The 24,408-nt window shown below is 46.8% G+C and overlaps 1 protein-coding gene across 5 annotated transcripts in view; it reads right to left on the reverse strand.

Moving 5' to 3' along the window:
* Positions 1–18,445: 18,445 nt before the first annotated feature.
* MFSD13A (major facilitator superfamily domain containing 13A) overlaps positions 18,446–24,408 on the reverse strand; it is a 53,106-nt gene continuing 47,143 nt past the window's right edge. For all 5 annotated transcript variants that reach the window (XM_068259394.1, XM_068259392.1, XM_068259396.1 and 2 more), the window contains one exon: positions 18,446–22,815. In XM_068259394.1, the coding sequence (XP_068115495.1) occupies positions 22,568–22,815 (248 nt within the window). In that variant the 3' untranslated portion in view covers positions 18,446–22,567. The remainder of the gene's footprint in view (positions 22,816–24,408) is intronic.

Genomic DNA, 24,408 nt, shown 5'->3' on the forward strand with positions numbered 1-24,408 from the left:
CTGAAAACTGCCCTCAGACTTTAGTAGGAACATAAGTCTATTACTATAGCAGGGGATAGATTGTGAGCTCTTCTGAGGGAAAGTTAGTGACATTATTATTAATATTTAGTGTTTATATAGCGCTGACATCTTCCGCAACACTTTAAAGTGTATATAAGGACTTGTCACTAACTGTCCCTTGGAGGGGCTCACAATCTAATCCCTACCATAGTCATATTTCTGTTGTAGCCTAGGGCCAATTTTAGAGGGAAGCCGATTAACTTATCTGTATGTTTTTGGGATGTGAGAGGAAACTGGAGTGCCCGGAGGAAACATAGTGTGAACCAGGCTTCAGTATTAGCTTTCCCTTAAACATTACATCATCACCTCCTTTTAGGGACAGTGAATTAAAGGTTCAAAGTTCTCTATAAAGTACTGCACAATATTGTAAATGAATGACACAAGGAACTGGGTCCAGTGGCCACAGTTAATCATTTTAAAACATTTTCTTAAAATAAAATATACTACTTAGTTGTTCATTGTACAAGAGAGCAAACACCTCTGTGCAATGCATGTGTGACCAGCAGACAGTGCTGTCTATGCACTGTCTGATCTCCCCTGCATATCACACACTGATTAGGGATGATCACAGATATGTAAATTCTTCTGAGTTGATTCAAATTTATGCACATTTTTTGCAAATGTATGCAGCTTGAAAATGGACCAATCCAATTTAAACCTGGGTATAAATTGATTAGTCCATTTTAAAGCTGCATACGTTTGCATAAAAAATTGCATAATTTTGGAAAAATTTGCATCTCATTGATCATCCCTAACATTGATACCTATGCTGAACGCCGATCATCAACACAGCAGTGTGCTCAAGCCTGAATTCCTGTATGCATGATTGGACTGTTCTGCAAAATGTCCTCTATTTGGGGCAACCCCAATCAATACGTTACAGGGAGAACCGATCAGTTTTTCACCTCCAACATTTGTCTTAACACACGATACAACAAAAAGATCCGATTTTAGGGCAATTCGATAAAAGCGATCGGATCTCCCGAAAAAATCTAAAGCTTTTTTTTCATTCGACTGAAAAATCTGTATCGATCAGGAATGCCAGATATTTTTCTTCAATCTTTCTAAAGATTGTATGGTGTGTGTTAGATTGTCAATTTATTAATATACAAACCCTAGCAATTTTGAACAATTGAAAATAGGTGTGTGGTATATTAGTCATATTTTTGAAATGTTACAATCAGTCAGAAAAATTGATTGCAATACTTAAATTGAACAGATATTTAAAAAATGGTATGGTTGTGTGACCACCTTTACACATTTGGGGAAAGTGTGCTTAGTTTCCAGGGCATCATACAAGATGGGATCTTCACCTGCAATTATTACACAATTCATCTTCATCTGTAATTGTTAACCAAAATGCCCATGGTTGCAAATTCGTTTTAAGTCTTGTCTTTTCTTCTTCTGCAGAGGTAAAATGAGACTTCTAAATAAGTACATGATTTGGCTAGCACTCTCATTGTATGTGCTGCAATTCTTTGTGCCCATGATGCTTTGCATTTAGATAGGTCCTTTGGGAGTTCTTTGAACTACAATACACCAAAAGTTATCCAAAATTGAGAAGAGGCAGCTGTTAACGTTAACTCCTAGGTAGCTAATGGAATTCTTAGCCCAGCAGACCTCTAATTGGGTCTCATGAGGTATAAAGATACCTAGTTAAATACATTTATTTTCATTAACTTTGAAATGACATATTTTACTAAAGTCTTGTATTTCCTTCTGAAGTTCTACTAAAGATCTCTCTGCTTTTGGGACTAATGTGATCACATCAGTGACAAAAAGTAAAATTTTAATGTACTCTGTTGCCAGTTGAGACTAATTATTTGATCATTATTTCTAATGCTGGGAATACAACATGAGATTTTTTTAGCAGATAGATGGTTCGATAGATAATTTCCAACATGTCCGATCTGATTTTCGATCGTTTTTCTGATCGATTTCTCATAGAAGTGAATGGAATTCGATCAGAAAAATGATTGGAAAATCGATCGTAAAAACAATCGGACAGTAAATCTGCTGAAAAATATCATCGTGTATTCCCAGCATAGGAGTCCACCAGGGATTCCATAGCTTATGCAGATATTTGTGGAGAGAGTGGACACTCCTGACGAGGTCCATCTCTTTTAATGACCTCTTTTGAATTTATTCCAGAAGTGAGAACTGTTCCCAAAGGGTCCATGAATAAAGCATTGTGATAGCTTTAAATATAAATTCTTTAAATCTGAATGCTGAGACAATTTGGAGGTAGCCCTGGTGTATTCTAGGTATAGTCACACCGCTTCTCCACATCCAACGAAAGATGCAGTGTAGTTGTCTGTCAAGACTCAACGTGGTGTACCAAGTTGATGAAAATTCTGAGGAGAACAATGGACCTGGTTAAGCAGTAGTAACTGAGTTTAAAGGAAGTAAAAAAGGATATGAAGGCTGCCATATTTATTTCCTTTTAAGCAATACCAGTTGCCTGGCAGTCCAACTGATCCTACGTCTCTAATACTTTTAGCCATAGACGCTAAACAAGCATGCAGCAGATCAAAAAGTCTGACTCAGCTGACTCAGGCTTTACTAGATTAGCTGTATGCTTGTTCCAGGGTTTTGACTCAGACACTACTTATGCCAGGAGATCAAAAGGGCTGCCAGGCAACTAGCATTGGTTACAAGGAAATAAATGTGGCAGTCTCTGTATCCCTATCATCTCAGGTTCCGTTTAAACAATACCGGTTGCTTGGAAGTTGTGCTGATCTCTTTGGCTGCAGTAGGGTCTTAATCACACACCTAAAACAAGCATGGGGCTAATATCAGACATCAGTCAGAAACATCTGATCATCATGCTTGTTCAGGGTCTAATGCTAAAAGTACTGGAAGCAGAGGGATCAGCAGGATAGCCAGGCAATTTACATGTTTTGAAAGGAAATACATGTCAGCAAAGGTTTCTGTGAAGAGAAGTCACTGTTGCAGCAAGTGCACACAGGTGTGGTAGACCAGGAAGTCATTTCCAAGCAGTTCCATGTGCTTGTAAATTGCTCTGTGAAAGCTAAGCAGCATGGAAGCAGCAGCAGAGGTATACATTTATGCAGCCTGTTCAGAGTAATGCACCTGCTCTGGATGAAGAGCATGGGGTCTGATGCTGGTCAGTGATTGGAGTGATGCTGTTACCAAGGGTAACCAACCTGGGAAAAGAGTTGGCTCCACAAGTCATGGAGTGCCAAAGCAGCAGATTGCAAGTTTCGTTGCCAAGGCTAATCAGCCTGCATCGGATAAGAGGGTGTTGTCCAAGAGTCTGGAAGAGCAAAAGCAGCAGATCCAGAATGTTGTTTTCAAAGACCACCAGAGGAAGCTCCATCGCCAAAAGCCAGAGAAGCAGGCGGAGCTATGTGTTTGTTTTGAGTGGGTTCTTGGCCCTTCAAGGTGTTTGATACATGGAGGTCAAAATGCAAGTGGAACTGAGTTTGCACAGCATCGTAACGTTGTAGGAAAGGCAAAGCCTGGAGAGGAGAGCTTATTTTCTTCCCACCTGAACAGCACACTGTCATCCAGAGGAACTGTGTGTGGAACTGGTAAAACTGTTCCATGTAATGTACGTGCTGGAGTTGTGAAAGGTTATGTACTGTCTGTGCCTGTCACTGGTGGCCTAAGTGGTGTGGCAGGTTCTGTGGGACCCTCAGTGCCTGCAACGGGGCGTACTGTCATAAGTGGTAAACATGGCCCAGTATTGAATATAACTATGATAGATTGTCAGATGGGTCGCAGGGGTTGGTGTGATCCTTCCTGCAAGGTCTCTGTGGTATGCAGTGCGTTGCTCCCATTAAAATGTCCCATCAGTGAAAATGAGCACATCGCCACTGTTACAGTACAAACCAAGTTGGGAGAAGTAAACAAGGAACTAGTGAAATGTGATAAAGCTGAATTTAAAGTCTTAGGCCCGGTTCACTTCTGCAAAATGAGCCAAAAGGATCCGGTGAGCGGATCCGGTCTCCGCATCACCGGATCCGGATGGCTCAGTCCGTAGCCCGGTTCACATAGTGAAAACTGATCTAATCAATGATTGATCGGATCCGTTTTCACTCGGAAATACATATCTAATCTTCATAGGCAGCTGGTGGTAGAGGCTTCCTCTTCTTCCGCTGTGACTACACAGCGCGTCATGTGTCTAGTCACATGACGCGTCATGTAGTCACATGATGTGGAAGAAGACGGAAGCCTCTCGCCGGCTGCCTATGAAGATTAGTTATGTATAAACCCTCCCTAGCCCACCCGCCCGGCTGCTGCACCCTCCCCTCACCCTCCCATCGCTAGATTCACGTCGGCCCATACCCCCATCCCCCATTGAACGGTCTGTTTCTTCACTAGTGTGAAGAAATGTTCCATTTCCCATTGCCCCCAATGCTGCTGCATTTTTGTCTGGATCCGTTCCGCTAAGCAGAACAGTCCGGAAAATTAGGGCCTGCAGCAATTTTTAGGTCCGGGGAATGTATCCGTACCAAATCCCACCTCCACACCTCTCATTGACTGTTCTCTAACTGCCTTCTCTCCACTCTCTGAACACTCTCTTTCCTCTATAATTGCCAAAGCTAATCTAACCACCTGTTCTTTGGATCCTATTCCCTCCCATTTCATTCCGCAGCTATCCTCATCTCTCTTGCCTGCACTAACAACGCTATTTAACCTGTCCCTCTCTACTGGCATCTTTCCGTCCCCACTCAAAAAAGCTGTTGTGACACCACTACTTAAAAAACCTTCTCTAGATCCTACCACACTTGCCAACTACCGCCCAGTGTCACTTCTCCCATTTGCATCCAAACTACTTGAACGCCATATACATGCAGAATTAAGCCATTATTTATCTGCTAACTCCCTACTTGATCAGTTCCAGTCTGGCTTTCGCTCTAACCACTCCACGGAAACAGCCCTTACCAAAGTGGCCAATGACCTTCTTACAGCCAAATCCAAAGGTCAATTTTCCATACTCATCCTTCTTGACCTGTCATCAGCATTTGATACTGTCGACCACACCTTACTCCTACAAATACTTTCAAATGTCGGAATAAAGGGCCTTGCTCTCTTATGGTTGTCTTCCTACCTCTCTGGAAGGTCCTTCACAGTCTCCTATTAAGATCAGATCTCTTCTCCTCATGCTTTGTCTATCGGGGTTTCCCAAGGCTCTATCCTTGGTCCCCTCCTCTTTTCCATCTACATGCATGGTCTTGGTGATTTAATCAACTCATTCGGGTTTCAATACCACCTCTATGTAGACGATACACAACTGTACCTCTCTCTCTCTGCCCCAGACCTTAACTCCCTCCTTAAACGTGTTCCTGACGGCTTGTCTGCTATATCCTCCTTCATGTCCTCTCGCTTCCTAAAACGTAATATGAGTAAAACAGAACGAATAATTTTTCCACCGTCTCTGTCCACCTCCCTGCCTGAAGTAACAATAAATGTTAATAACACTCCCATAACTTCAGTTCCCAAAGCTCGGTGCTTGGGGGTGATACTCGACGCATCTCTCTCTTTTATTCCTCATGTTCACTCCATAACCAGCTTCTGCCATCTCCAACTCAAAAACATATCTCGCATCCGTCCCTTTCTCACTCAAGACACAACTAAAATGTTAATACATGCTCTCATAATTTCTCGTCTGGACTACTGCAACGTACTACTTTGTGGACTACCGTCTAACAAACTGGCCCCACTCCAGTCGGTACTGAACTCAGCTGCTCGTCTCATTCATCTTTCTTCTCGATATTCCTCTGCCGACCATCTTTGTCAAGCTCTTCACTGGCTGCAAATTAACCAGAGGATTCAGTTCAAACTCCTAACCCTAACCTACAAAGCTCTCCACAATCTCTCTCCCCGGTACATAACCTCACTAATCTCCAGATACAAACCCAATCGCAATCTCAGATCGGCACATGATCTTCTGGTGTCCTCCTCTAGAATCAACTCCTCACATTCACGTTTACAAGACTTCGCACGCGCTTCACCCCTCCTCTGGAATGCCCTCCCACAACACATCCGTCACTCGCCAACCTTTGTTACCTTTTAAACGCTCTCTAAAAACACACTTGTTCCGACAAGCATATGCTCTACCTTAGGCCACTTCCCTTTGTACTAAGACCAAATTGCACTCCTACTAGGTATCCTAAAACACAAAGCCTCTATATATTTGCTGCATACTACCCCTCCTCCTGTCCCCCCCATTCCCTTTAGATTGTAAGCTCGCAAGGGCAGTGCTCTCTCCCCCTTTTGTGTCTTGGTAACCATTATACATTTTATTCATCATGTAAATTTTATCACTGTCATTACCAATTCTATAATTTGTATTGTGTATCATTCTTTGTGTTTTGTCACTAATTATGTATCTTGTATATTGGTGTACACCATTGTCTGTATTATTATGTACCCCATGTTTGTTTCTTACTTTGTGCAGCGCCACGGAATATGTTGGCGCTTTATAAATCAATAATAATAATAATACCAACGGACGCATGTGAATGGATACATAGGTTAACATTGGATGCATTCACATCCGTTCCGTATGTACAGTATATGTTCCAGTTACGTTCCAGAAAAAACCGCTAATGTGAACCGGGCCTTACTGGGAACTGTGTATTATTCTGGGACTGAGTATAACCAGCATGTGGAGGGAAGGTTAAAATAAGAGCTTGAGGATACTGATAATTTGATATATGTTTGTGATGAGAATGTGAAGCTTCCTAACGCTGAGTTTGAATGGCTAAAGTCGCCAATTTTAGGGGGGTTAAACTCCATGCTTAGTGTGCAAAGTGTTCTGGGTAACGCTGCTGCAACATTGGGCTCTATTCACAATAAGCAGTGTGGTAAAAAAAAAAATTGGAGGTAAAATACCTCATGCGGTATTTTACACTTTTTTTTCCAAATTCACTAAACCTTTCCCCTATGAGGCAGAAGTTCAGTAGTTTACCGAACAAACATGCCTCAATTCACTAAGCCCTCAGGGCTGCAGGCAGGGAGCTGTGTTTATGTGACTATGTCTTCCCTTTAGAAGTGCTGCAGCAGCCACCAGGGGGAGCTCTTCTACCGCACAGAGACAGCATGTGGAGAGCAGGTTATCGTCTGCTGTGGGTTGGCGAAAATTTACTGACACTTTTGGCCGGTAAATGAAGTGCGGGAATATTTGTGAATTGACATTTCCTAAGGTAATTAGCACAGAAGTCGGTAAATTACCGCACTAGTCGGGAACTGTAATTTTGTGTGCGGTAGCAGGTTTAGTGAATTGTAACTTTGTGAATAGAGCCCATTGCAGGAAACTAGGCCTCAATTCACGGAGCTTTATCAAACACTTTATCAAACGTTTGATAATTTTCCTCATGGGTAAAATCTGATTTTGAATTCACTAAGGTGTTATAGATTTATCAAATGTTTTATCGATGAAATGATCAATAAATCTACATACCTCCCAACATTTGGAGCCAGGAAAGAGGGACACTTAAACCCGCCCCTGCCACGCCTTTAGCCACGCCCCCAAATGTACATGCATCGCGTGCCCACCTCCCTCCCTTATACAGATCCCTGGTGTATAGTGACCCATCTTTGATTATAAACAGAGGTAGCTTTAGAGATTTACTTTAAAAACTTATTTTAAAACTTTGTAGAGGCCTGTCACAAAATCAGCTAAAAAAATAAATAAAAAATAAAATAAATAAAATAACGGTCTGCTCCTAAATAGCTGCACGTACAGTCTAGCACCTCAAAGTCCATACACACTATAAAATATTCCTCAGCAGATTCAATCACGGTGATCGGATCTGCCGAAGATCAATGCCCTAAAACGCCAGCCAATCATAATTTCAATCCAATTCTGGCCTAAATAAATTACAGATTGGTCAAGATGGGGGTTTTTTTTGTGGTTGAAAAGGCAGGGAAAAGTGGTATGCACCCAAGGGACGTCGAGATAGTAAAGGGCCCTGCAGGTGTCCCCCTGCTAATACTGCTCTCCTTGGTGCTTGCAGAGTATTAGCACAGTGCAACAATCCGACACACAGCTCTCGGGCCGCGCTGCTTCCTGCGTGCTTTCGTCATCTCCAGCACAGTGTAACAATCCGACACACACCTCTCTGGCCGCGCTGCTTCCTGCGTGCTTCCGTCATCTCCAGGTGCTCGTACTCTGTGACCCAGTAGCATGTATAAATTGGCATAGCACCTCCAGGTCACACGGTACGGGCACCGGCAAAATATGGAAGCACACAGGAAGGAGCGCCTGGCTGGATAGGTGAGTGTCAGAGCACTCCGCTGTGCTAATACTGTACTCTGCAGGGGCCCTGGGGAGAGCAGCATTAACAAGAGGGATGCCTGGGAGAGTGGTAGTACTATTTCATGCTGAAATCCATAAAGAAAATTATGTGCAATGTGTGGCAGTGATAGATCCCTCTCTGATCAGATGTCGATCAGAGAGGGATCAATCTTTTGAGCACATTGGGAGTAAGTCTGCTAGTGTATAGCAGGCTTTAGATGGACGCTGGTTGTCGAACTGGGAGAGGGTTACTCTGTGGGTTTGGAACATTCTGCTTCCTGGAAAGGAGTTTAAGATTTAAAAAATGCACATCGGAAATAAGGAAGCACATAGGAAACAAAATGCACATAGGAAGCTATTCCTTACTTCAACATTTGTTGCTGTATGTATAGTGTGTGGCTTGTGGATGGCTGCTGTGAATGGAGTGCTGCTGAGCCTGTATGACAGCGTGTCTCCCCGTGCCTTACCTTCCAGCATGGTCCCTGCACCCAGTGAGTGTCCCTCCCCTCTAGAGTTGGGCCGAACGGTTCGCCTGCGAACGGTTCCATGCGAACTTCAGTGAATCGCGTTCGCGTCCCGCAGGCGAACCTTTGCGGAAGTTCGGTTCGCCCCATAATGCACATGGAGGGTCAACTTTGACCCTCTACATCACAGTCAGCAGGCCCAGTGTAGCAAATTAGGCTACACTATACCCTGGAGCACCACCCCCCCTTATATAAGGCAGGCAGCGGCGGCCATTACGGTCACTCGTGTGCTGCCTGCGTTAGTGAGAGTAGGGCGAGCTGCTGCAGACTGTCTCTCAGGGAAAGATTAGTTAGGCTTAACTTGTTCCTGTCTGGCTGCATACCTGTTCTGTGAACCCACCACTGCATACCTGTGCTGTGAACCCACCACTGCATACCTGTGCTGTGAACCCACCACTGCATACCTGTGCTGTGATCCCACCACTGCATACCTGTGCTGTGAACCCACCACTGCATACCTGTTCAGTGAACCTGCCACTGCATACCTGTTCTGTTCAGTGGACCCGCCACTGTATACCTGTTCATTGAACCCACCACTGCATACCTGTGCTGTGAACCCACCACTGCATACCTGTTCTGTGAACCCGCCACTGCATACCTGTTCTGTTCAGTGGACCCGCCACTGTATACCTGTTCAGTGAACCCGCCACTGCATACCTGTTGTGTTCAGTGAACCTGCCACTGCATACCTGTTCTGTGAACCCGCCACTGTATACCTGTTCTGTTTAGTGAACCCGCCACTGTATACCTGTTCTGTTTAGTGAACCCGCCACTGCATACCTGTTCTGTTCAGTGGACCCGCCACTGTATACCTGTTCAGTGAACCCGCCACTGCATACCTGTTGTGTTCAGTGAACCTGCCACTGCATACCTGTTCTGTGAACCCGCCACTGTATACCTGTTCTGTTTAGTGAACCCGCCACTGTATACCTGTTCTGTTTAGTGAACCCGCCACTGTATACCTGTTCTGTTTAGTGAACCCGCCACTGCATACCTGTTCTGTTCAGTGGACCCGCCACTGTATACCTGTTCAGTGAACCCGCCACTGCATACCTGTTGTGTTCAGTGAACCTGCCATTTGCGACAGGTCCTGTATACCTGTTCTGTTTAGTGAACCCGCCACTGTATACCTGTTCTGTTTAGTGAACCCGCCACTGCATACCTGTTCTGTTCAGTGGACCCGCCACTGCATACCTGTTCTGTTCAGTGGACCCGCCACTGTATACCTGTTCTGTTTAGTGAACCCGCCACTGTATACCTGTTCTGTTTAGTGAACCCGCCACTGCATACCTGTTCTGTTCAGTGGACCCGCCACTGTATACCTGTTCAGTGAACCCGTCACTGTATACTTGTTCTGTTTAGTGAACCCGCCACTGCATACCTGTTCTGTTCAGTGGACCCGCCACTGTATACCTGTTCAGTGAACCCGCCACTGTATACCTGTTCTGTTTAGTGAACCCGCCACTGCATACCTGTTCTGTTCAGTGGACCCGCCACTGTATACCTGTTCAGTGAACCCGTCACTGCATACCTGTTGTGTTCAGTAAACCTGCCACTGCATACCTGTTCTGTGAACCCGCCACTGTATACCTGTTCTGTTTAGTGAACCCGCCACTGTATACCTGTTCTGTTTAGTGAACCCACCACTGCATACCTGTTCTGTTCAGTGGACCCGCCACTGCATACCTGTTCTGTTCAGTGGACCCGCCACTGTATACCTGTTCTGTTTAGTGAACCCGCCACTGTATACCTGTTCTGTTTAGTGAACCCGCCACTGCATACCTGTTCTGTTCAGTGGACCCGCCACTGTATACCTGTTCAGTGAACCCGCCACTGTATACCTGTTCTGTTTAGTGAACCCGCCACTGCATACCTGTTCTGTTCAGTGGACCCGCCACTGTATACCTGTTCAGTGAACCCGCCACTGTATACCTGTTCTGTTTAGTGAACCCGCCACTGCATACCTGTTCTGTTCAGTGGACCCGCCACTGTATACCTGTTCAGTGAACCCGCCACTGCATACCTGTTGTGTTCAGTGAACCTGCCACTGCATACCTGTTCTGTGAACCCGCCACTGTATACCTGTTCTGTTTAGTGAACCCACCGCATCAGTGCGCATACCTGTGCAGTTAAGTGAACCCACCTACCTACGTGAGTGCACGCAGTGTGATATACCACTCCGTGCATACCCGATATGGACAAAACAGGTAGAGGAAGAGGTAGTGCCAGAGCCAGAGGAAGGCCACCTGGCAGGTCTGCGCGAGGTCATGTAAATGTAATTTCGTGTGGACCTGGCCCACAGTACAGTGCTCGGAAGAAGGCACGTCCCATCACCTCCCAAGATTGTCAGGACGTGGTTGAGTATTTAGCGACACAGAACACCTCATCTTGCTCAGCCACCAGCGCTACTACTAGCACCACTTCCGCTGCATTTGACACTTCGCAAGAATTATTTAGTGTTGAAATCACTGATGCACAGCCATTGTTGTTACAGCCAGATGAATTTTCACCAGCTCATATGTCTGAGTTACGCGGCAACACTATGGATGTAACGTGTCAGGAGGATGAAGGACCTACTGATGGTGCAAGTTTGGATTTGTCTGAGGCAAGCGAAGCTGGGCAGGATGACTACGATGATGACGGTAATAGGGATCCTCTGTATGTTCCCAATAGAGGAGATGAAGAGGGGGACAGTTCAGAGGGGGAGTCAGAGAGTAGTAGGAGGAGAGAAGTTGCTGAAAGAAGCTGGGGCAGCTCTTCGTCAGAAACAGCTGGTGGCAGAGTCCGGCACCATGTATCGCCACCTATGTACAGCCAGCCAACTTGCCCTTCAGCATCAGCTGCTGAGGTCCCCATAGTGCCCACATCCCAGGGTGGCTCAGCGGTGTGGAAATTTTTTAATGTGTGTGCCTCAGATCGGACCAAAGCCATCTGTTCGCTCTGCCAACAAAAATTGAGCCGTGGAAAGGCCAACACTCACGTAGGGACAAGTGCCTTACGAAGGCACCTGGAGAAAAGGCACAAACAGCAATGGGATGGCCACCTGAGCAAAAGCAGCAGCAGCACACAAAAGCAAAGCCACCCTCCTTCTCCTCTTCCTCCTCCATCAGGTGCATTATCTGATTCTGCCGCTTTCTCCCTTCCACCTTCACAGGCACCCTCCTCCACTCCGCCTCTGCCCTTGAGCGGTTCCTGCTCCTCTGCCCACAGCAGCAGTCAGGTGTCCGTGAAGGAAATGTTTGAGCGGAAGAAGCCAATTTCGGCCAGTCACCCCCTTGCCCGGCGTCTGACAGCTGGCGTGGCGGAACTGTTAGCTCGGCAGCTGTTACCATACCGGCTGGTGGACTCTGAGGCCTTCCGTAAATTTGTGGCCATCGGAACACCGCAGTGGAAAATGCCAGGCCGCACTTATTTTTCGAGAAAGGCCATACCCCAACTGCACCGTGAAGTTGAGAGGCAAGTGGTGTCATCTCTTGCGAAGAGCGTTGGGTCAAGGGTACACCTGACCACGGATGCCTGGTCTGCCAAGCACGGGCAGGGCCGCTACATTACCTACACAGCCCATTGGGTGAACCTGGTGGTGAACGATGGCAAGCAGGGCGCAGCGGACCAAATTGTGACACCTCCACGGCTTGCAGGCAGGCCTCCTGCCACCTCCTCTCCTCCTGCTACATGCTCTTCGCTGTCCTCCTCCTCCTTGGCTGAGTGGCAGTTCTCCTCTCCAGCTACACAGCCCCAGCTCCGCAGGGCCTATGCTGCATTCCAGGTACGACGCTGTCATGCCATCTTAGACATGTCTTGTCTCAAAGCGGAGAGTCACACTGGAGCAGCTCTCCTGGCTGCTCTTAAGAAACAGGTGGATGAGTGGCTGACCCCGCACCACCTGGAGATAGGCAACGTGGTGTGCGTCAACGGCAGCAATCTGCTTGCCGCTTTGCATATGGGGAAGCTGACACACATACCCTGCATGGCACATGTCATGAATCTAGTGGTTCAAAGATTTGTGGCAAAGTACCCTGGCTTAGCGAATGTCCTGAAGCAGGCCAGGAAGTTCTGTGGGCATTTGAGGCGGTCTTACACAGCCATGGCACGCTTTGCGGAAATTCAGCGCAAAAACAACATGCCGGTGAGACGCCTCATTTGCGATAGCCCGACTCGCTGGAACTCGACCCTGCTCATGTTCTCCCGCCTGCTAGAACAGAAGAAAGCCGTGACCCACTACCTCTACAACTACAGTAGAATGAAACAGTCTGGGAAGATGGGGATGTTCTGGCCCGACAACTGGACACTGATGGAAAATGCATGCAGGCTCATGCGGCCGTTTGAGGAGGTGACCAACCTGGTGAGCCGCAGTGAGGGCACCATCAGCGACTTAATTCCCTACGCTTACTTCTTGGAGCGTGCTGTGCGTAGAGTGGCGGATGAAGCTGTGAATGAGCGTGACCAGGAACCGTTACGGCAGGAACAGGCATGGGACCAATTTTCATCAGACCCAGCTGTTTCCTTAACACCTGCGGCAGCACAGAGGGGGGAGGAGGAGGAAGAAGAGAAGTCGTGTGCAGAAGACGAGTCAGACTCAGAGGATGATGAGCAAGGTGTTTCTTTGGGGGAGGAGGAGGAGGAGGGGACAGCGGCAGGAGAACAACCTCAGCAGGCATCGCAAGGGGCTTGTGCTGCTCAACCTTCCCGTGGTATTGTTCGCGGCTGGGGGGAGGAGGTTGACTTACCTGACGTCACTGAGGAAGAGCAAGAGGAGATGGAGGGTACTGGATCCGACTTTGTGCAGATGTCGTCTTTTATGCTGTCCTGCCTGTTGAGGGACCCCCGTATAAAAAACCTCAAGGGGAATGAGCTGTACTGGGTGGCCACACTACTAGACCCTCGGTACAGGCACAAAGTGGCGGACCTGTTACCAACTCACCGGAAGGTGGAAAGGATGCAGCACATGCAGAACCAGCTGTCAACTATGCTTTACAATGCCTTTAAGGGTGATGTGACGGCACAACGCCAGCAAGGTACCACTGCCACTAATCCTCCTCCCGTGTCCACGCAGTCAAAGACAGGACGCTCCAGCGATCTCATGGTGATGTCGGACATGCGGACGTTCTTTAGTCCAACGCCTCGCCGTAGCCCTTCCGGATCCACCCTCCACCAACGCCTGGAACGGAAGGTAGCCGACTACCTGGCCTTAAGTGTGGATGTAGACACTGCTGTGAACAGCGATGAGGAACCCTTGAACTACTGGGTGCGCAGGCTTGACCTGTGGCCAGAGCTGTCCCAATTTGCCATCCAACTTCTCTCCTGCCCTGCCGCAAGCGTCCTGTCAGAAAGGACCTTCAGCGCAGCTGGAGGCATTGTCACAGAGAAGAGAAGTCGCCTAAGTCACAAAAGTGTTAAGTACCTCACCTTTATCAAAATGAATGAGGCATGGATCCCGGAGGGCTGCTGCCCGCCCCAAGACTAAGTCAGTCCCCGCATACACAGCATCTCTGCCTGCACGCCGTGTGACTGGCTGCCTGGCCTGCCCCAAGAAGACTAAGTCGCTCCCAGTCCCTCCACACAGCATGTCTGCCTGCAGGCCGCTTGACTACCTTCTCCGCCACCACCCACAGGGTCCGGGACTCCAGGCGGATTGCTGAATTTTTTAGGCCGCTGCTAGCAGCGGCCGCTGTAATAATTTTTCTGGTGCGTGTACATGACTGCCTAATTTTTCTGGCTGCACTGCGGGCAGCTGCAACAACAAAAGAAAAGGCATGTACATGCGCCCATTCCCCTTCGTGATCATTACCTTGCCGTGGTGAAGGGGCTTGCGTATCACAATAAAGCAATGACCGGCGCCTAGATGAGTGTCTCGGGGGGCACACCCACGATAATAAGGTCGTTGCCTCATTGTGGTCAGACCAAATTTGATCAGCTGGACAGTCACTGTTCTGTCATTCAGCTACATCAGCCAGGCGACTATATGGGCTGTAAAGCCACCAAAACCTGCACTCTTGCCATGGTGCGCACCAGTCCAGCACGGCCGTCACTACACAAACAGCTGTTTGCGCTGCGTTACACGGTGAGTTTGGTGTGTCAGTGTGAAGCAATACCTTAATTACACTACCTGATTGATGTATACACATGCAAGATGTTTGAAAGCACTTTAGGCCTGTCATTTAGCATTCAATGTGATTTCTGCCCTTAAAACGCTGCTTTGCGTCAAATCCAGATTTTTCCCGGGGACTTTTGGCATGTATCCCACTCCGCCATGCCCCCCTCCAGGTGTTAGACCCCTTGAAACATATTTTCCATCACTTTTGTGGCCAGCATAATTATTTTTTTTTTCAAAGTTCGCATCCCCATTGAAGTCTATTGCGGTTCGCGAACTTTAACGCGAACCGAACCTTCCGCGGAAGTTCGCGAACCTAAAATCGGAGGTTCGGCCCAACTCTACTCCCCTCCTCCGGAGATTGTTGTGCAGAGAGTTTAGAGGAGAGGGGGAAGGCAGGTCAGAGGGCACAGCTGCTGAAGCTTGACAGCCAGGCAGAGGACCCCCGCATGTCACAGAAGTGTTTACATGCAGAGTGACAGAAGATGTGTGAGGAAGCAGACAGCCAGACACCGCAGGTCTGTAAGGGAACAGGAGAGCAGAGCAATCACCCGGGGCTTTGTAGCTGAGGTCATCATTGCTCTGTGTAGGAAGTCCCGCGGTGACTGCTCTGCTCTCTGTAATCACTCTGCCGCTCTTCATCCTGACTTCTCAGCCCGGGACTGAGGCAGGCTATCGCGGGGGGGGGGGGGGGGGGGGGGGGGGGGGGGGGACAAAGCCTCCCACAGCGGGAGAATCCCGACGAAATAGGGGCGGTTGGGGAGTATGAATCTATAACACCTTAGTGAATTCAAAATTAGATTTTACCCATGAGGAAAATTACCAAACGTTTGTTTTTGTTTGATAAAGCTTAGTGAATTGAGGCTTAAGATAATGGTTTCTGACTCCAGTACTTCTAATCCAGGAGAGGCCTGGAAAGGTGAGTGGCTGAGTACTGCCATTAGGCCCATGGCAGGGGGTCACTGAAGAGCCAGTGTGTCTGAGGAGAGTAAACAGGAGTGGTATGGAGTAACCGAAGATAACCTGAGGTCAGGGTTGGCACAGATGCAGAGTGCTGTGCATACAGTGTGATTGCTAAATACCCAGTGTGATGAATTGTTTCTGTTTTGGACATTGACTGACAAAGCTGTATTATTTTATTTTAACCCTAAAAAGACTCACTGGCTGGTATTATGTTGTGACCCTTCTGTGCTTTGATCTCTGCCGACATAAGCGAAAAATCTCAACTTCCCCTACAATATCATAGGAAATAAATATGGCAGCCTCCATATCCCTCTCACTTCAGTTGTCAAACTGGGGTGTTGACTGGTCAGTGAACAGGTTATTCTTCTCACTTCAGGTGTCCTGTCAAGTCTTTGAGCCCAAAGATACTATTTGAAGGATATTTTCCGTCAATGGATGAGCGTAGAGAAGTGTAAATTCTGATAATTAGCACTCATGATTTGAACTTATTTATAAGGCCAATGATTTTTTTTTTCTTCACTAAACACCTTAATTTGATAAGGATTCCTGTTAAGAAAAACTTGTGGGCACACCATAATGTGAACCTGTTTTGCGCTGATAGACGTTTCCTCCAAATCTGTCTCCAGCGCGTAGCTGTGCAAAATGGCTCAGACTTGCTTTTGTGCGCTGGACCGATTGCATGACTTTACTGCATGGTATGTCTGTTCAACTTGTTGCAATGTTGATTGGATAACAATGCTGATTGTAAACTTTGAGGGTTCTTTTACACTATAGCGGTACAATTGTCCAGCATCTGCTGGACGATCGTACCATAACGGGCTAGGCAAGTTGCACTGCATGTTACAGCTGCAGTGCGATCATAAAAAAAGAAAAAACATTAATATGGAACTTCCGGGAATCACACAGCAGTCTGGAGCCCTTCCGTTGCACACCACAGGTACTGTGGCATGTGCCATAGACATTAATGGCCATTGCAACAAGTTGCGGCAGGGAAGGGTAACGCAACGTGATGCGGCAAGTATGACTCATACATTTTGATACTTTCACGCTAGCAGCAGTGTCAGGCGTTTACTTGCTCCTGCTGCTTCTGCATATTTGTTCCGGGGGGTGAAGTCAGAGTGTTACAGATGAAGGTTTACATGAAAGTCAGGCCAGGAGTTCAGGAAAGGCAGCTTCCATGCTACTGCCATGACAACTCTGCTTCAATGCTAGATCACACATTGCCCCCATGTGCTATATGCCAGTAGTCACACGGGGCCTGAATGCGGAGACAGGGCATGGACACATAGCGGTCATAAAACACTGGGAGGGGGGGGGGGGGGAGACAGCGGCCAGGAGGTTTTGTTGTGTTTATGATTATTGCATGCAGTTACCACCGCGCACCCGATTAAAAAGTGTACCTAAACCAATGACATTTACTTACCTGGGGCTTCGACCAGCCCCGCGCAGCCGGTCTGTGCCCGCGCCAGTCCTCTACGATCCTTCGTTCTCCCACTGCGGCTATGTTTCGTTCTTCACTGACTGGGAGTCGGCGGGCCACTGTGCCTGCGCGGCCCTCACCGCATGTAGTTTAGCACACATTCCCGTCCGCAATAGAGTCCTGCACATGCGCAGGTCGGTAAAGAACAAAACTTAGCTGTGGCGGGAGGACGCAGGATCCTAGAGGACCAGCCCAGGCACAGAACGGCTGTGGGGGGCTGGTCGAAGCCAGCAATGAGAACAACACCAGAATTCCCATCATGCTTTGCACAGCATCAGGGGAAAAATGCCTGGGCAGATTTCTTCTGTGCAGCTAAAAGTGAGGCTTGGGTAAGAAAAACAAAGTTCTGATGCTGTGAAACTGTAAGGGCTTGTTTCCACTGTTGCGACGCGATTCGCCGGCATTCCGACGCTTGTAAAAGCGCATGCGGATGCGTTTCTGCATGCGTTTTTACCCGCGATTTCGCGTGCGATTTCGCATGGCAGGGTGCCATGCGAAATTAACCATGACACTGCCAGGGCAAAATAACATTGGAAAAGGTGTGAAATCGCACGCGAATCGTGGGTAAAAACGCATGTAAAAAACGCATGCGTTTTTACTATTAAATACATTAGCGGCGATTCGCACCGATTCCCGACGCAGGCGAAATCGTTGCCTCTTTTGTGCGTTTTTTCTCCGCAACAAAAAACGCACAACGCCACCGCAGGAGTGGAAACAGCCCCATCCACTCACATTACATGTGCGAATCCGCATGCGTTGGACGCATGCGGATTCGCGATAGTGGGAACGAGCCCTTAAAGAAACATCAAGCCTTTTAAGTGCTGCTGAGTAGATTTTTAGTCTGGAGGTTCACTTTAAGCCTTTATTTTAACTGTCATTGGATTATCTTTGCTCGCTGTCAGGCTGCAAATCTCTAATGGGGCTGCCTTATGTGGTACCTAACTTCAGCAATGCTAATAAATGCTCTGCATTGATTCTTCTCCTGTTTTAACACAAAAAAAAAAAAGAATTTTAGCTTTCTTTCATGCATTTCTGACAGCACCTTTGACAACAGACAGTTTTAAGAGCATGGTTTATTCATTCATTAAGACACTTTTCCATGGGACACACTGCACACTAGTGTGATATCAGACAAGACAAAGTACAAATATCCATTCCTGAGAAGTAAAAACGTCACTTTTACAATAAAAAGTATGACAATTGGAATTGTTAAAAATGCTCGTGACTGACAGGTGTACTATAAACATTCAGTATCCTGTGCAGCATGTTTACCACCTGACCTGAATTGGTAAATCAGACATTCAGCACAGATGAATCAGCTCAGGGCTCCTGTAAAAAAGACTGTGGCAGAGAGGCAATTATTTAGCGGTGCTTTACATTATATGTCATGGTTCTTTTCACCCCAACTATCCCCTGCACCGATCACTCACTCAACAAAGACATCCATCATCCTTACTTGCCTGCAAGTAAACATGATCAAAGAAGAGCTGTTTCCAGTAACAGCAAAATAGAAAAACAAACAGTATATACATAGTGATATTAAGCACCAGTACTAAGGTCTCTCTGCTAGTCTGGTAGAAACTCTGACAAATGGCACAGATGTTCTATCCTTATTCAAAGAAGAAACTGATTAAAGTGCACCTGTTCTCTAATATCAGTTCAGTCTGCTATCTTGTTGGTAGAAGCAAAAAAAGAAGAAGAAAAAAAAAGCTATTGAATCCTCTGCAGGTGACAGGGTCACTGTAACTCAGCGTGCTTCATGCTGCTGGATCTAAAGTGAAAGAATGACTACTGTGTCGGCACTCAGTTACTACTGTAAGCAGATGACAGGTAAACAATGAGTGATCAGTTTGCAATAAATCTAAACTGACACTGCTGCTTACTGCAGGTATGGCAAAATGCCATTTACTGCACACCCAGAGAAGCCTGCCTAGTCAGAAAGTAATCCTGTTGTGAGGTCCCCCCCCCCCCAGGTCTCCCCCTAAGCTAATAGTCCTCAACCAGGGCCCCTGCGGAGCACTCATGGCAGCAGAGTGTACTCAGTGGCCGGCGCACTCCCTCCAGTCTGTATCAATTCATTTTCCTCCCCAAACACCGGCGCCTGTTCTCTGTGATCCAGCAACATGTTATGTGAGGGAGAGCGCCGGCCAGACAGGTGAGGGTACTGTGCAGGGGCCCTGGGGAGCACTATTAATTAGCAAAGAACTGGGGGCCTATTACCCAGCTCTGCTCTGCAGCAGTTCCATAGATTTTTAATAGATTTCAAGATGAAATCTATTAAAAATCAATTTGCAGTGTATGGCAGTAATAGATCCTCCTCTAATCAGATTTGAATCAGAGAGGGATCTATCTTTTGGGCATGTCAGATGACCATCACCTCGTGTATGCCATCTTTACAGCCTTATCACTAGTTTTGTATTTGCAATCTATAACAGGATCACTTTAAACTTGTCGTAAACAGGATTCCTCTATTTCCTATGGCATTCCCTTCAGCCCACCTGCCATCAAGCAGACCATACCACAAACATCCAGCTTGCTGTCTGCTGAGGCAGTATCTAGTCACACAATGGCAAATGTGCGACCTGAATGAGAAAAGTCCACTCAGCGTTTGCCAACTATTCCATACATTTGTGACAACAACCCAATGTTTCTCTTCACAAGAATATAGCCTTGGTGGATTGTATTTTCTGAAGACTTGTGCACCACCCATCAGTGTTGATAGTTCAGTCAACCATAGTTTTAAGTCTATGGGCATCCTTTTGTCTTCATAAATTGAAAACATTCAGAAGTCTGGCAGAGTTCTCCCCTTCCTGTCCTCGTTTAACAAAGGTATGGAAAGCACCATTGCTGAAGGCTGAAGATCCCTCGCTGGTATTTGGCCAACAGGCTCAATTAAAAAAGAAAAAAAAAAAAAGGAAGGACTCCATTTTTCTTGTAAGAATCAGAGGAAGAGGAACAGACAAAAATATGAAGAATACCAAAGATGCTGGCAGACATCTTGTGGTATCTTCATTTAAAGTGAATGTGTACCATTTTATATATTGATTTTTTGTATATGGGACCACTAACCTCATTCTCCTTTATTGTTCTGTCCCCATTTCGTTAGATTTGATGCAGTCTGGCCCCCAAAATCAGCGGTTTTATTTTTTGACCAGTTTGGTCGAATACAAGGGCTAGAGAGAGGAGGCAAAGCTTCTTTTCCCTGCTCTGTCACTCCCCCCGTCATCTCCACCCCTTTGCTCTGCCCTGTCAGTCGCGCTCCCGCTGATGCGCGGCTCCCCTGCTCATCATTACAAGAGCATGCAGCGCTGGGGGCAGGTGTCCGTGCGTGACTCTTTTTACGCACAGTGTATATACCCTGATGTACATGCTTGAGCACACATCGGGGCAGTGGGGGAATGTCATTTACATACATTTTCCTCAAAGTGAAGGTGCTATCATATCTTCCAAGGTTTACTGCCAGCTGCTCCATAGATTTTGCCGTCACAACTTACTGCAGGCGCGCGCTTGCCGATAACCGTGAGCTTGCGCGCACTGTCTCACGGCCATGCACACGATAGTCTCCATTGTCTCGCGCTATTTTATCGGCGCTTGAGACTTGGAGTTATTAGGAAGGAAGAGGCTGCCGACCCGGAAGATGAAGCAAAGGTTGGCAGCCATCTTTGATTTTAACGGAGAGGAATTGCGGGTATATTACACGAACCGGGGGCGGTGGAGCGGCGAAATTGATGAGGTAGCAGTAACTACATTTTGATAACTGAAAATGTCATTTTAAAAAAAAATGATTATGTGATACCCAATGGCTTTACGAAGAAACCCCACCCAGCAACATTTGCCTTGGTTTGAAGCAAGTTGAAAAATGTTTTTAATACTCGTCACAATTCTTGCAGTAATTCTTCTAGCCTTAGTCATTGCACACACTCCTGAAGCTCTTCCATACTACAACTCTAATAAGACATGACTGCTATAGAGAGCACTGGACACTGTGGGCTTGATGCAGAAAAGACTGGTAACATTGTACACCGTGTAGCAATGTTACTGGCCTGTACTGAACCTAGTAACGCTCGTTGCGCTGATAGTGTTACTACAGCAACAAGCGTAAACGATGTACGTGTACAGGGGTTGTGTAGCGATTGCTACTCTACTGCTGTACAGTGTTTACATGCATTGCTTTGGTAACGCTATCAGTGCTACGAGCGTTTCTTGGTTCAGTACAGGCCAGTAACATTGCTATGCGGTGTGCAATGCTGCTGACCTTTTCTGCAGCAACATCTATGGCAGTTGCATTGGTTAGGGCTCTTTCACATTAGGGCAGTTTTTCTGTGTTTCAACGCAACGGGTAAAGTTTGCGTTACCCAAGGTGAAATGAAAGTCCATAGACTTTCATTTTAGCTTTCACATATAACGCAGCCTTTTTGTGCGTTGCGTTACACTGCACCCAGGTGCAGTTTTTCGGCCGACGCTAGCTTTATGCGTTACAATGTTAGTCAATGTAAAACGCACACTATGCGCGTTTAATCCGTTAACGCAGACAATAAGTCCCAGAATGCAACAGAGGAACAATGTAGAAAGTTGAAAACTAAAAGAAAAAAAAAATTACCTGCGTTTTCCTATGTGCTGTAACGCATTGAAAACGGATTAAAAACGCACACTCACTGCAGTGCAACGCATATCAAAACGCATTAAAATGCATACAACAAAACGTATGCTTTGAGCGTTCTCCAACGCAAGCTCTGATGTGAAAGAGCCCTTAGAGCCACATGCAGCACAAGTGTGACAGAAGCAATGGCTACTGCAGGACAGAACATTAATTCTTCATGGGGGGGGGGGGGGGCGACGGGCGACTTTTTTCTCATGATAACCTAAATTCCTGTACTCCGGGACATCACACATCAGTGAGTGCAGGTCCTGTGTTAGCAGCAGTGTCACTCTTCAGACATAAAGTCTGGCAGGGTTGTCTTAAAGTAGATCTTGCTCCACATGTAGGATGGAATAGATTGGTCCCTCTTACAATGTAAACAGAAAAAACAAAATCGCTTAACATTGATCCTCTAAAAATGATTCTTGTGCCATCGTAGACTGCTCTGATAGCAGAGAAGAAGGAGGTAAGTGGGTCAAGCTTGTGGTCGAAGATGAGGATGAGAGAAGGCAGACATTGGCAAAGTCAAAGCATTGGTCCGTCATATAGTTTTGATATCTGGAGGGATTTCATTCTGAGCTTGACGATAAGCCTTCACTGTGATGAGACGCTTTCCATGGAGTGTGAAGTGAGACCAGGCAAAGAGCTGCAGCAGGGCACAAGTTATTGGAATGAATACCAAGAGATAGAAGCATCCTTGCCTCAGTGTCACTGTCAGGAAAGGACTGGAGTCCATTTGTGGCTCAGCACTGATATTATTTAAAGCATCCCGCTGAAAGATGTCATATCCTGTAACAAAAAAAAACGGACATCAACACCCAATTTACAGAAAGTAATTACTTCTTTCCCTTGCATCATTGATCACCCCCCCCCTTTTTTTTATAAAGGTAATTGTTTGGGAGAGCAGAGTATCTATCAAATGGCAAAGTAGGCAATGAGTCACACTGGCTTGGTGATCCAGATGCTTCTCGGATCATTACTAAGACCACCTTTCTAGCCCTGGGTTTTTCTTCATATTCTGGCCATGGACGAACACATCTGGACCAGGCATGCACAAGTGGGATCTGCGCATGCCCAGTAGAATGAAGAGATTGTACAGGAAAACGCTGCGCTTAAGTGGCTTGATTCTATTAGGCATGAGCCGACCCTATTTGCGCATGGACAGTTTGGATGTGCTCCTCCATGGCTAGGAGTGTGGCCAGAAGAGGAAGGACCCAGCACTGGAACGATGGGCTCTACAAAGATCAAGGGAAGCCTATGGACCGTCCAGAGGCTCCAGCTACTGAGATAAAGCATCTAGCTTTCTATTTTTTTAATCACTTCAGGGGTGATTTAAGAAAGTCTTCTCTCCTTTTAAAAACACTCCCTTCTAGTTTCCAGACTAATACTGTATATATAGTTAACTTATTTAAGTTATATGTGAAATAAGTAATATTGTGGTAATGCTAACTTCACAGAATCTAAGGTGTCCGGCCATACACAACCACATTTTCTGTAATATTTTGTACATTTCCTAGCGCTCTAGTCCCGTATTATAAAGATGTTACGCTTGGCTAGCTACAGCTGGTGCAGGTATCCTGTGTTTTAATATGCACACTTTGTGATGGAGGATGCGTGAGCAGCAGCAGCACTGAGTCAGCGCTAGGAAGTGATGCTACTGCTGATGGAGGCGGGGTTCTCGGATACAGAGACTGAGCGGCGCCGATAGCGTGACAGCGTGGGGAGTGAGGCGGTCTACGGCCACGGCTGCTCTGTCATCGTCAGCTGACGGGGAGGGAGGAGGCTGAGGAGGAAGAGGGAGAAGTGGATCGCTTTGGCGTCTGGCGCATTACTGGTCTGGCACATTATTGCGTGTACAGCGGCTCCTGTCCCGGCTTCTGGCGTCCAGGCTTCTGGCTTCCAGCCCCTGTCCCCGTTCTAGTGTTCCAGGAGACGGTGATATGGGGATATATTATGGTGGAGGGTGGTGGGTGAGCCGGACTTGGTATATGAGCGTGTGAGCTGGGTGTGGCGACTGATAGCTGGGGGTGGCAGGGCAGCAATAGGGCAGCACCAGCTTCACTGGTATTATTTGGTGCCATTACCATTACCATTATTAATACTATTTAGTGCCATTACTTGTATCTAGCACGTGTATCTAGCAGCACTTGTATCTAGTGCCTAGTGCCTGGTGCTTACCCAGTACCAGTAGCAGTATCAGTATCTAGTAGCTGCCTAGCTACCTGCCTAACATCTATATCTGTGTTTGTATCTGTACCTAGTACCTGTCTAATATCTGCATACATTCTGTGGCTGTTGGTGGGGAGGCTATGGGGCTGTGAGGGCACTGTGGAGGTGTTGTGTTGTGATTGGGCACTGTGGGTGCTTAATGCACTTGCTTGC

This window comes from Hyperolius riggenbachi, chromosome 10 (genome assembly GCF_040937935.1).
Source record: "Hyperolius riggenbachi isolate aHypRig1 chromosome 10, aHypRig1.pri, whole genome shotgun sequence".
Classification (NCBI taxonomy): Eukaryota; Metazoa; Chordata; class Amphibia; order Anura; family Hyperoliidae; genus Hyperolius; species Hyperolius riggenbachi.